Source organism: Callorhinus ursinus, unplaced genomic scaffold (genome assembly GCF_003265705.2).
Source record: "Callorhinus ursinus isolate GAN/ISIS: 27379988/994484 unplaced genomic scaffold, GSC_fseal_2.0 scaffold2, whole genome shotgun sequence".
NCBI classification, from domain to species: domain Eukaryota; kingdom Metazoa; phylum Chordata; class Mammalia; order Carnivora; family Otariidae; genus Callorhinus; species Callorhinus ursinus.
Window position 1 is genome coordinate 17360316 of NW_027397064.1, and position 12109 is coordinate 17372424.

General features: G+C 54.6%; 1 protein-coding gene across 1 annotated transcript; it reads left to right on the forward strand.

Annotated features, from left to right (window-relative positions):
- Positions 1-2446: 2446 nt before the first annotated feature.
- PRKAG3 (protein kinase AMP-activated non-catalytic subunit gamma 3) lies at positions 2447-8833 on the forward strand. Its single transcript, XM_025886991.2, has 12 exons — positions 2447-2498; positions 2937-3092; positions 3446-3849; positions 5013-5094; positions 5602-5660; positions 5780-5825; positions 6060-6114; positions 6300-6426; positions 6560-6725; positions 8003-8040; positions 8218-8364; positions 8717-8833. Exons 2-12 carry the CDS (start codon positions 2939-2941, stop codon positions 8831-8833), a joined length of 1395 nt encoding a protein of 464 aa, XP_025742776.1. The 5' UTR covers positions 2447-2498; positions 2937-2938.
- The last annotated feature ends 3276 nt before the right edge of the window (positions 8834-12109 follow it).

A 12109-nucleotide genomic window follows, 5' to 3' on the forward strand; every position in this document is an offset into this window, starting at 1 on the left:
CTGAGTCTTTATTACGGGCAGCCACTCCAGCTAACATTCAAGTGATTTTACTACTAAAAGAAGAAGAGGAAAATAGATGGTGGGAGGCAACTGGCAGTCTGCCACAGAATGTTTTCATCCTCATTTTACATTGGTAGAAACAGGCTCAGAGAAAACAAGCAATGCTTTTTAAGGTCATATGGCAAACAAATGGCAGAACATGAACTTTAATCAGGTCCATCTGACCGTAAAACAGGCTTTCCATCACATCCAGCCAAAATATTTTGGTCATCAAGGTGCCCACTGTTTACTTGGAGATACAGAACCTTCCCCGTGAATAGTTATGTAAATGTCAGCTCTGTGCGCCCTAAGTTAGGCACACAGAGCCTGCGCTATGAGACCAGTGCGTGAGAGTGAGGCCATCAGGGAAGACTGTCTTAAAGAAGAGCCCTCCTACTGGCCCTGTAGATGAAACAGGCCTGTGGGAGAAGGGGAATGGAGCATCGCAGGAGAAGGCAATGGTGTGATCTGCACCTGTTCTGTATCTGGCTTGGTTGTTAAGGTGGCCTGGAGCTTAAGCAGGGGTAGAGGCCTGCCAGGTCTGATGCATCACGTCTCTCCAAGGATGGTCCACTTGATCCTTCCACCAGTTGAGGCATCCCCTTCACTGTGCCTTAGACAGCCATCCTCTGGGACAAGACAGGAATAGGCCACAGGGATCCTGCAGAAGGAGAGCTGCACTCACCCCCAGTACTACCCAAGACACACACGGAAAGACAAAGTCCCTTCCCTGACCCATTCTCCTCCACCCTCCCTGGAGGCAGGACAAGGGCTTTGAGGGGTGAAGAGAAATGTGTTCGGTACATTCAGCAAGAAATCCAGTAATCCATTACTGAGTGTCCATTCTGGGGCCCGAGATGGGATGGAAGAGGTTGGAAGGAGAGGAGGGGTGGGAAGAGAGAGGGGAGCTAGAGCAGCTGGGTCAGCATTCCCGATTTGGACACTGACTCAGGCCCCAGGAATGCCAAGGAAGGGGGGTGGGCAGCCACCAGAGCCGGGCTGGGATCCTGTTGGCACCAGGAGTTGTAGGGACAGCACACACAGAGGGCTGTTGGGACCGGGGCTCCCACACTCTGAGACCCACCTCTGAACCACTGGTAGAAACAGATGTCTCTCACCCTGGGCCCTCGAGCCCACCGCACAACTTCGCGGTGATTCTCCCAGCTCCCCACCTTCCCGGCCATCCCACTCCAACTCCTCCAGCAGGGAAAGGGACAGGCTCCTGGGACTCAGATGGGGACATCTGGACACACAATGGCCACTCTCCTGGGACCTCCCACAAACCCCTTGGCCCCAGCCTCCCAGCTGGCTCCAACTTGCCCTTTCTAACTCCAGCACCACCCACGACAGAAGTTTCTACGAGGAAGAATGTTGAGCTCAGCTCGCCTCCATTTTCCCTCCTTTGGCACTTGACAAAGATGAGAAGGAACCCAGGACTCCGAGAGCCCACCTCCTCCCACCAGTGCCTCCCCAGTACCCCCCAGTGCTCCAAGCCGCCTCCCCCATAGCAAGGTCCTTCAAGTTTGTCCTTGAAGACCCAGGAGGGAGCCCAGGACCAGGCCTCAAGATGCCAGGTGCCCCCCCCCGCCCTCCCCACCCAGCCCCAGGCTCTGGGCGGGAGCAGCTGAGCCTGTGGGGCCCTCCCTCCTGCTGCCTGACACCCAGTCAGAGAGAAACCGATCTGGGGAAGGCAGGGCGCCAACGGCTGGGCCCAGAATAGTGCTGTGTGGCCAGCATTGCGCACTTGCTCTCCAGTTGGTCAGGGTTGGCCACATGGAGCACGCACTGCACCAGGTACAGGGGTGCCGGGGGACAGGCGCTGGGGCAGCCGAGGCCAGGGGACTGAGAGCACACCACACTGTGTGAATGTGCGTGTGTGTGTGTGTGTGCACGTGCGGTCTGGATTTTCTGTGTGTGTGTGTGTGTGTGTGTGTGCACGTGCCATCTGGATTTTCTGTGTGTGTGTGTGTGTGTGCACGCGCGTGCGCGTACCGTCTGGATTTTCTCTGTGTGTGTGTGTGTGTGTGTGCACGTGCCATCTGGATTTTCTCTGTGTGTGTGTGTGTGCGCACACGCGTGCATGTGCCGTCTGGATTTTCTGTGTGTGTGTGTGTGTGTGTGCACACGTGCACGCAGGTGGGCGCCTGTGAGCATGTGGGCTCTGTGTGTATGTGTATTCTTCGTGTAAGTGACGTATGTGGTTCTGTGTGAATCTGGGAATGGTTGAATGTGTGTTTTTCTGAGTGTATATAAGTGTGTAGGGGTGTGTGTTTGTAGGGGGTGGGGGTGGGTGCGTGTGTGTGCGGGCATGCTCACGTGCATGCACACGCATACACACACGCGGTGGGAAAAGGAGTTCCCTGTGGTTTGGGAATGTGGGCCATGTTCCCACCCCTTCAGACCTTCTTCTCCCTCACAGAACCCATCCTGGAGCCACCTTGGGGGACCTGAACATCAAGGTAGGTGGGCCACTTCCTTTGTCTCCCACCTCTCTGGGCCCCCAATCTCCTCCACTCTCATAGCCGGGCTTCTGTCTCTCTCTCCTTTTCCTTCTTTTTCCTGTTTCTTCTTCCTTTGTCCCTCACTTCCTCTTTCCTCTTTCAGAAGAAGTGGGGGGATCTAGAGTCCGAAGACTCTGACCCTAGTTCTGACTTTATCACTTACTAGCTGTGTGAACTGTGGCAAGTTGCTTAACCTCTCTGATCTCAGGTCCCTCTTTAGTAAAATAAGGGTGATAATGCCTCCCTTATAAGATTTCTATGAGGTTTGAGTGAGAAATATATAGGAGAAAAACCCTTGGGGAGCTTGCAAATATTAAATATTATTACTGATAACATTTTAATTGATTTTGTTGTATTACTCCCTATTAACCAAACAGGCCCCATTCCCCTTTCCAGAGATGAGCTTCCTAGAACAAGGAGAGAACACTTCATGGCCATCACCGGCCATGACCACTGGCTCAGAGAGAAGCCATGGGAAACAGGGGGCCAAGGCCTCGAGATGGACAAGGCAGGAGACTGTGGAGGAAGGGGAGCTGCCGGGTCTGGGGGAAGGTGAGGCCCAGGCCAGTTCTGGGGAGTCGGGAGTGGGGGCAGTGGGATGTCGCAGAGCCTGGGGCTGGGACTCTGCTCTGGATCCCTCCAATGCACAAAGGTGGACCCAAGCTCATCTTGTAGCTTCAGTCTCTCTTCAGTCAACTGCGTTGCAGAGCCAGGGGTCCGGCATGTGCAACTCGGGACAGAACCACTATCCTGTGTGACTCTGAGACTCAGCTTTCTCACCTGCAAAATGGGGCCACAGCATCCAGGCTTCCCAAAGCTGCTGCGAGGTTGACCCGAGCCAGCAGATAAGAAAGTGCTCTGGAAGATGGACTTACTGTCCTCTCCCTCTCCAACAGATCCAACAGATCCCCAGACCAGGCCACCTGCTGAGTACACCGGGCTGGAGGCCACATTCCCCAAGGCCACACACTTGTCCCAAGCTGCTCCCTTGGCCCGGGTGGGCTCCCCACCCGCAGAGTGGGACATCATCCCCCCTGACGATGCAGCCTCAGCGGTGGGCTCCAGCACAGATGATCTGGAGCTGGACATAGAGTTCCCAGCCACCGCAGCCTGGGGGTATGAGCTCGGCCTGGTGGAAGAGACACCTTCCGTGTGTCCCTCCCCGCGGGCGCTGTTACCCAGGCCAGGCTGGGACGATGAGCTGCAAAAGCCGGGGGCCCAGGTCTATATGCACTTCATGCAAGAGCACACCTGCTACGATGCCATGGCGACCAGCTCCAAGATGGTCATCTTTGACACCACGCTGGAGGTGAGGCCATGGCTCTGCCCCACCTCCCTCCTTAGGGGCTGCAGCCCCCACTCACACCCTCCGGGACACCCTGCTGGGCACCCCCTGCAAGTCCCCTTCCAGAACTCCTTCTGAACACCCAGGAGGCCAGGGCCGGGGAGGGCTTCTCTCCCTAATTGTCATCCCAGCTCTGCCATTTAGTATCTGTAGGATCTTGGGTCAGTCACTTTACCTCTCTTGTCTCTAAAATAGGGATGGGGGGTGCCTGGCTGGTTTAGTTGGAAGGGCATGCAACTCTTGATCTTGAGGTCATGAGTTCGAGCCCCATGTTGGGTGGAGAGTTTACTAAAAAAAATAATCATTTAATAAATACAAAATGAAATAAAATGGGGACAGGAATGCCTGCTTTGCCCTACAAGCTTCAGAGGACTCCTGGGACAACCCAGGATAAATGGGAGCACTTTGCAAACCCCAGAGTATGTGGAAGACATAGCAGGGTGGCCTAGGACAAACAGCAGGGAACTCTTGGTAACAGAAAATAAGGAGGAGCTCTAGTCCCCGCTCTTCCACTAGGCTAAGCTGTGGAATGCCTGATTCCATTCTTACCATCACAGAGAGCAGGCCAGTGTTTCCAGAAGCACAGCATATGGACCATCCACAGCACGCTATTTGATTCTAGTGGTAGATGCACAAATATATTTATTTTAGTAGCTTTGCATTTATTTTAATACGCATTAGAAAAATACACCCAGAATAGGTATAAGCAGTATAGATAGTATTAGTTAGGATGAGGCCACATGAGTCACCGTCAAATTTATTTAGAGAAAAGTATTTTGTAAGTATTACATAAATAAGTATACCTCTCATGCTTAGATTAGCAAAATCTATACTGTGTGTGACTGTCCACATATGACTTCCGAGTGGAAATGCTGGGTGAGTTTCCCACACCCGGGCAAGCCAGGGGAAGGGGTCCCTGCTGTGCCTCTGGCCACCAGCAGCCTTATCTCTGAGCAAATGCGCCTGACAAGGAACACGTCCAGTGGATGCCAAGACTTAGGAAAGGCAGTGAAGCTCACGTACAGGAGACCCTGGGAGAAGGCCCCAGGGAAGGACCCCTGGTGGGGACAGTGTGCCACTGAGAGGCAGGGAGAGACTCACCCCTCACGGTTCTCTCTGACCCTCAGATCAAGAAGGCCTTCTTTGCCCTCGTGGCCAACGGCATCCGGGCGGCACCTCTGTGGGACAGCAAGAAGCAGAGCTTTGTGGGTGAGGAGGGGTGGGGGGCAGAGCTGGTAGGGAAGGGGAAGAAAGAGATCTTTTGTGGAGATTCTGGGGCTGAGCTCTGAGGTGCCACGGCCTTGAGTGGACCCTTGGGCTGAGCCAAGCTGGGGGCTGGCACTGGGAACATCGGATCCCGGTCTTGTGGCCGCTGGGTGGGAGACCCCACGTGTGGAGTAGGTGTGACCAGCTGACCACTGCAGCTCTACTCCCCTGTGGTCCCATGTCATAGGTGCTAGATAGGAAGAGAGGAAAGGGAGAGGAAGAAATTAGGAGAATAGAAGGTGGGGGAGGAGAGAAATGACAGAGGAAGCATAGAAGGGACGACCCCCATTTCTCAGGCATGGGAGGGGCTGCCCAGCTCTCCTCTTTCTGCAGCTCCCACAGCTGTCTCAGTCCTCGGCCTCTGGCAGAGTGGGGAAGGGGGTCCGACCCCTCAACCCGCCTCTCACCACAAGGCCCCAAGCTGACTCCCCTCCCCTCCTGACCCCGCAGGGATGCTGACCATCACAGATTTCATCTTGGTGCTGCACCGCTATTACAGGTCCCCACTGGTGAGAAGTGGGCTGGGGGTCCCGGGGGCTCCCATCTGGGCTGGGACGGAGGGTGGCTCAGGGAGCCTGGTGTCCCGAGGGTCCCATGTCTGACTTCTGGAGTCCTGTCTGTTCTCTAGGTCCAGATCTATGAGATTGAAGAACATAAGATTGAGACCTGGAGAGGTGAGCTGGCTGCAGAGGGGTGGAGAGGGGCGCCTAGAAGGGGCTGAGGGTGTGTGTGGGTGAGCGGGGAGCCAAGCACCTGGGGTGGAGGATGGGCAGTGGGGATTTCCTGGAGGGAGCAAGGGAGGGGACAGAGGGAGCCCAGGGGGCCTGAGGGAGGAAGACAGTCTGGGAGCTGCCAGGTGATGGGCAGGGCAGCCAGCTCCCTGAGCCTGACTCTGGCTTTGCCTACAGAGATCTACCTTCAAGGCTCCTTCAAGCCTCTGGTCTCCATCTCTCCCAACAGCAGGTAAGTGTCCCCAGCCACCCACCTGCGTCTCCTTGCCCCAAGCAGTCCGCTTCCCCAGCTCCTCAGTTCTGAACTCATAGGCTCATCCTGTAGGGGACAAGGCAGGCTGTTCACCCTGTCCTCCTTTTGCAGGGGCTGGGGTGTAGGGCGTGTCTCCCCCAGACCCACTGCTCCCACCTCTGCAGCCTGTTTGAAGCTGTCTACGCCCTCATCAAGAATCGGATCCACCGTCTGCCCGTCCTGGACCCGGTCTCAGGCACCGTGCTCCACATCCTCACACACAAGAGGCTGCTCAAGTTCCTGCACATCTTTGTGAGCCTGGGCACAGCCTCAGGGAGCCCTGAGGGGCTAAGCAGTCCTTGGCCCAACGGACCGGGGAGGGAGCAGCTGGGAGCCCTCAGGGTGCTGCTCCACCCTGATGCCCCCCTGTCCCTAACCCACCCAGGGCGCCCTGCTGCCCCAGCCCTCCTTCCTCTCCCGCACCATCCAAGATCTGGGCATCGGTACATTCCGGGACTTGGCCATGGTGCTGGACACAGCGCCCATCCTGATGGCACTGGACATCTTTGTGGACCGGCGCGTGTCTGCGCTGCCCGTGGTCAATGAAGCTGGTAACTGCACCCAGGAGTGGGGCTGGCAGGCAGGGGTCTGTGGGCATCAGCTCAGGACCCAGGGTAGAGTTGGGGCTAGAAATCTGCCTGCTTTGAGTCTTAGAGCCATTCCTTAGCCTCTCTGTGCTTCCGTTTCCTCATTTGTGACATGGAAATCTTAACAACACCCATCCCCTGACTTCAGGGGATGATTTGAAAGGAATATGTGCAATAAAATGAGCGCGGTGAGAGGAAACAAGAGATGGGGCTTTTAATGTTAATTCAGCCTAAAATGGGCCATGGGATCCAGACAGATCTCCCCTTTTCTCACTCTGAAGAGGGGTTAGAGGGACTACATTTCTTTGGTTGAACCATGGCTGTAAACCATTTCAAAGTTAAAATTGCTGTAATGATACTAGATACCAAGAAATGTTTTGATTTATTTTTGATTATGAAAAATTTCAAATGTATGAAAATGGTAGGAAAAAAATGTATAATGAAATCCACCTATCCATTACCTGGACTAACTCCTGTTAATATATTGCTGTAACCAGTTGTGTTTTTTTTTCCCCCTTTTTTTGCTGAAGTAATTTAAATTACAGAGATCATGTCATTTCCCCCCTACCCCTTCAGTCTGCACCTCTTAAAATCAGTATATTTCCCATATCACCTAACAAAACTCTAACTAATTTATTAATATTATCTAAGATCTGATCCTGATTCTCATTTGCTCACCTTCCCTGAGAATATCTTTTTTTTTACAGTTGATTTGGACAAACCAGGATCCAGTTAAGGTCCATGCTTGCATTTGCTTCTTTTGTCTTAAGTTTCTTTTAATGTGGAACAGTTCTGTCTTCACTTAATTTCCGTGACATTATCATGGGTCGGTTGTCCTATAGAATGTCCCCCCTCCAGATTTGCCTCTGCTTCCTACAGGTGGCCTCAACATTGTTCCTCTATTCCAGGGTTTCCCCATAAACTGGAAATTAGATCTAAAGGCTTGGTCAGATTCAGGCTACCCATTTGAGGCTAGGATATTTCAGAGGTGACACTATGTATTCATGTTGCATCACATCAGGCCGCATATCAACCTGTCTCTCTGTCCATGATGCTGTGTGACCTGTGGCTTCAGGTGGTGACAGCCCGATGTGTCATTTTGAAGCCAGTAGCCCGGGGAGGGGTGGGGGGTGTCCAGTAATTCCTTCCGAAAGCCCGCCCCCGGCCCTTGCACAACATCCTGGTCCTGATGTGAACCTCTTCCCTTTGTTCCTCTCCTCCCCGCCCCCCGCCCCCTGCAGGACAGGTCGTGGGCCTCTACTCCCGCTTTGATGTGATTGTAAGTATCCGCGGGAACAGGGACTGAGGGCGCCATGGGGAGAGGCTGTGGGTGTGAGGATCGGTGGAGGGCTATCTGTGGACCAGAGGACCTTTACACGGGTAGAGGGGGCAGTATGTGTGGGTCTGGAGCCTGGCTGAGGGGCTGACTCACACGGCACCTCCCCCCCTGCCCCAGCACCTGGCTGCCCAGCAAACCTACAACGACCTAGACATCAGTGTGGCAGAAGCCCTGAAGCAGAGGACGCTGTGTCTGGAGGGAGTCATTTGCTGCCAGCCCCACGAGAGCTTGGGGGAAGTCATCGACCGGATTGCCCGGGAGCAGGTACCCCATACCCCTGCATACGCGCCCCCAACGCATACAGCCCAGTCCTCATGAGCGGCTCCAGCTGTCCCTATACACACGGCACCCACCCTGTCCTCCCGTTTCATGGCCATTTCGAGCTCTCGGTGTCCACACTGGTCTGCAACTGGTCCTGCCCGTGGGGCCCCCGTGCTAAGGGCCACAGACAGTTGATCACCCAGAGTGGTCAGAGCCACCCCTAACTGGTTTCTAGGAGACACGCTCTTGCTCCTCCAGTTATGTTCCTTTGATGCCCCCGATTCTTGGCACCAGCCTTGCTGGCTGCCGTAGCTGCACGGCTCTGACCCCTCATGGACCGTTTGCGGACCCACAGGTACACCGGCTGGTGCTAGTGGACGAGAGCCAGCATCTCCTGGGCATCGTGTCGCTCTCCGACATCCTGCAGGCGCTGGTGCTCAGCCCTGCGGGCATGGACACCCTCAGTGCCTGAGAATATCTGAGTCCTCCCTCCCAGGCCACCTTTCACACGCCAAAGCCAATGAAGGGAGCCAGGGGACCCAGCCTTCATCTTCCCCCACCCCCATTTGCTGGTTTGGCTCTGGTACAGGTAGGCTCTGCCCTCGGCCATTGGCCTTAGCACCAGTCCATTGATCTTTTGGGGCTCTCAGATCTCAGACCGGGGCAAGGACAGGAGTGGCCCAGCTCATTGCTGAGGAGCCCCATGAAAACTCCAAGTGTCAGGACTCACTGTGGGGCCCCCACTTTGTCCTGGTCTCAGCTGAGGTCATGGAGGTCCTCAGAAGAGGGATGGGCAGGGGCTGGGTAAAGGCAAGGGCAGTGATGTGATTTCAGATGCTTGGGGGAGACTGACCTGCCCTCTCACACCTCAATTCCCGCCGGCTCGGAATTCCACTGGAAGGAAGCAGGTTAATAAACCTTTGTTGCATGGAATTTCCATTCTCAGTAAAAACTACTGCCGAAAGGGGGGAGCTTCTAAGTACTAATCTCAGTAAATATGACACCATCTCAGACTCTTGGCTGGTAGCATGCTCGCTACGGGCTCGCACAGATTCCACCTGCTTGGCAGAGGATGGCGAGACGAGGTTCCCAGATTGGAAAGGCAATCTCCCCCGCACAGTGTAGTCACTGTCTTCCCTTCTCTTTTCTCCACAGGCTTCTCCAGCCTTCCCTAATTGCCCCTGCCCTGCTTGTGCTCCCAGAAGTCCTCATGAATGCCCAGTGCACCGTGGGATGATGACATGAAGGAGAACGGCTGAGTCAAGCCTAGAGATCTGTGAACCAGAAGCACCGGGATTACCCCAGGGCCGGTGACTCTGCGCCCACCCACGTCACCTTCCCCCCACCCTGGGGGGGGTGACCGGCCCCAGCAGGGCAGCAAGGCCTCGGTGGGTGGGGTTCGTCAGGAGCTCCGGATTCCTCAGCTTCTGGACTACCTGGGAGTCCCAGCTGTTCCTCCACACCCCCTAAGGTGGCTCCCCACCACTGTGCCCCGCCTCCTCCTCCCAGCGTTGTCGTTTCAGGGCTGCTGGTGGTCGCCGTGGAATAGCAGCTCTGGGTAGAGTCTGTTGAGTGGGGTCCTCCCTCCATTATCATCCTGAGCACCAGCAAACATTGTTCTCATTCCCCAGGGACGGCCTGGGTTTGGATCACTGAGGATGAACCGTTGAGAAAACAAAAAGAAAAAGAACCACGCATGAACTTGAATTGTAGAAGTTTCCCTCAGAAAATGCCAGTCATTTGACCTGAACCTGTGGCAAGACCCCTGTGCTTTCTGAACTCAAAGACACGAGGGAAGTCTGTGATGGACAAACACTACAACTGGCATTTCTTTGGTGCATAGAGTGTTACCCCACCGAAATTTCTTTTTCCATCTTTTATTTATAACAAAACCACAAAGAAGATATGAATTAGTTAATTACATAGTAAATACAACTCAGTCGACAAACTCCCATCTGCAGGAAACTTTATTTTTCTAACACTGAATGGAGTTTCTATTATGAACCCCATTTCACCAGGTGGGAGAAATTAATCTCAGTCAGTCTGGGGCTCATCCCCCACCTTTGCCTGGGGTTAAATTCGGTGAGGGAGGGAAGACTTTAAGTAGCGTGAGACTTTGTTCCTCCGTCATCATCCACCCATGCATGTCAGCACCAGCTAAAACAATCCCATTCCCATCTGGTTGTCACTGGTTGGTCATTGGTGGGCCTGGTGCCTGTTAGGTGCTCCCTCAGTCCCTATCATGAAGCCTCCTTGGGCCTGCCTGCTCTTGGGGCATGAGGACATTCTAGCTCCTGTGCCTGCATCCCTCTGGGCTTCGGGAAGCTCTGCAGGGCAGTCCCAAGCCCATCTGCTCAGATGGACAGCAAGTGGTCTGCTTTATTCTGCATTTTGCTTTATTTTGGCCTCCACCCTGGAAACATAGGGCACAGGGCTCTTCTACCCTTGTCATCTCCAAACCTCTCTGGGGTATTTGTCACACTCCTCCCTCCCTTCAGACACAGCTCCCTTCTCAGGGCCCCTCTTCTCAGGGCCCCCAGAAATGTGGACCTCAGAGATCTCCACAGTCTCTTTGCTTCCCCAACCCCCATCAACCTATGGCATCTTTACCACTGGGGCCTTTTTTCTAACCCACCATGCATTCTTCCAAGTCCACTGTCTGTGTCTTGTATTTCTTGCCACCTACCTTGAGGGCCAAATTCCAAAACCAAGACCAGGTTTCTGCTGTATTGTCCCTCCCCTATGGCAATGGACACTGTAGGTCTGCCGTCCAGTGGGCAGAGGATAGGTTAATATTTCTAAAATATGATCCCACCTCATTTACCTCACAGAGCAACGGAGTGGAGACATTTGTGCTTTATGAGTCAGGCAGCAAAAGAGGACCTTTTCTTATAGATACCCAGCCTCTATCTCTGACTTTGCCATAACCCATGGGTCAGTGCCGGCACTGCTCTGGCCCTCCCTGGGAAGGCCCCGGGCCTTAGGCTCAAGTGGGATGATGGGATGAGGGTGCTTCTCTGGGCCTGTTTCAAGTGACAATGTCCTCAGAGAGCCGGGGGCAGGCTGCCACCAGCTGCAGATGACCGTAGGGTAAATGTAGCAGGTCAGTCTCTGAGGTGGGGGGAGCCCAGATTGCTCCGCATGAGCAGACCTTCAGAAGTCATAGTGCAGGCAGAAAGGGCAGCCTGAGGAAGTCCCTCCTTCCCTCTCCTGCTCCCCCTGAGAGTAGATAGGTCTCCAGCCTCCTGGGCCCCACCATGCTGAGGACCCAGCAGTTCTCCCTTGGGCCCTTCTGTGAGGGACCATGCCAGCCCCCTGCCTCAGACCTCCTGCTCGGATCACAGCCCAGGCCTCCATTCCCGACAGTCCTCCAGCATCATGGCTGCTAGAATGGAGGCAAAGGGTTGCCATGGGGACAACTCCTGCCCCGACTCTGAATAAAAGTGTGAAACCCACCCTGCTGGTCCCTCTGTTCATACCTCTGAATCTGGGGCTGGTCACCTTTTCTAGGCATCACTGGTTCCATGCCCCTGACTCCTGCCCCAACCTCCGAAGCCCCTCCAAGTTTCTGTGGCCCCCAGGCTGGACTCTCTCCCACTTCTCAGCCCACCCCTTCTCTTCTCTCCCACTATCTCAACAGCTGTCAACCCTGGCAGGGCAACAGGATGCCCCAGGGAGCTTTATAAGATGGAAATTCTAGGGCCGGTGCCTAGAGATGCTAATATCCTGACTTAGGGGGGTGGGACCT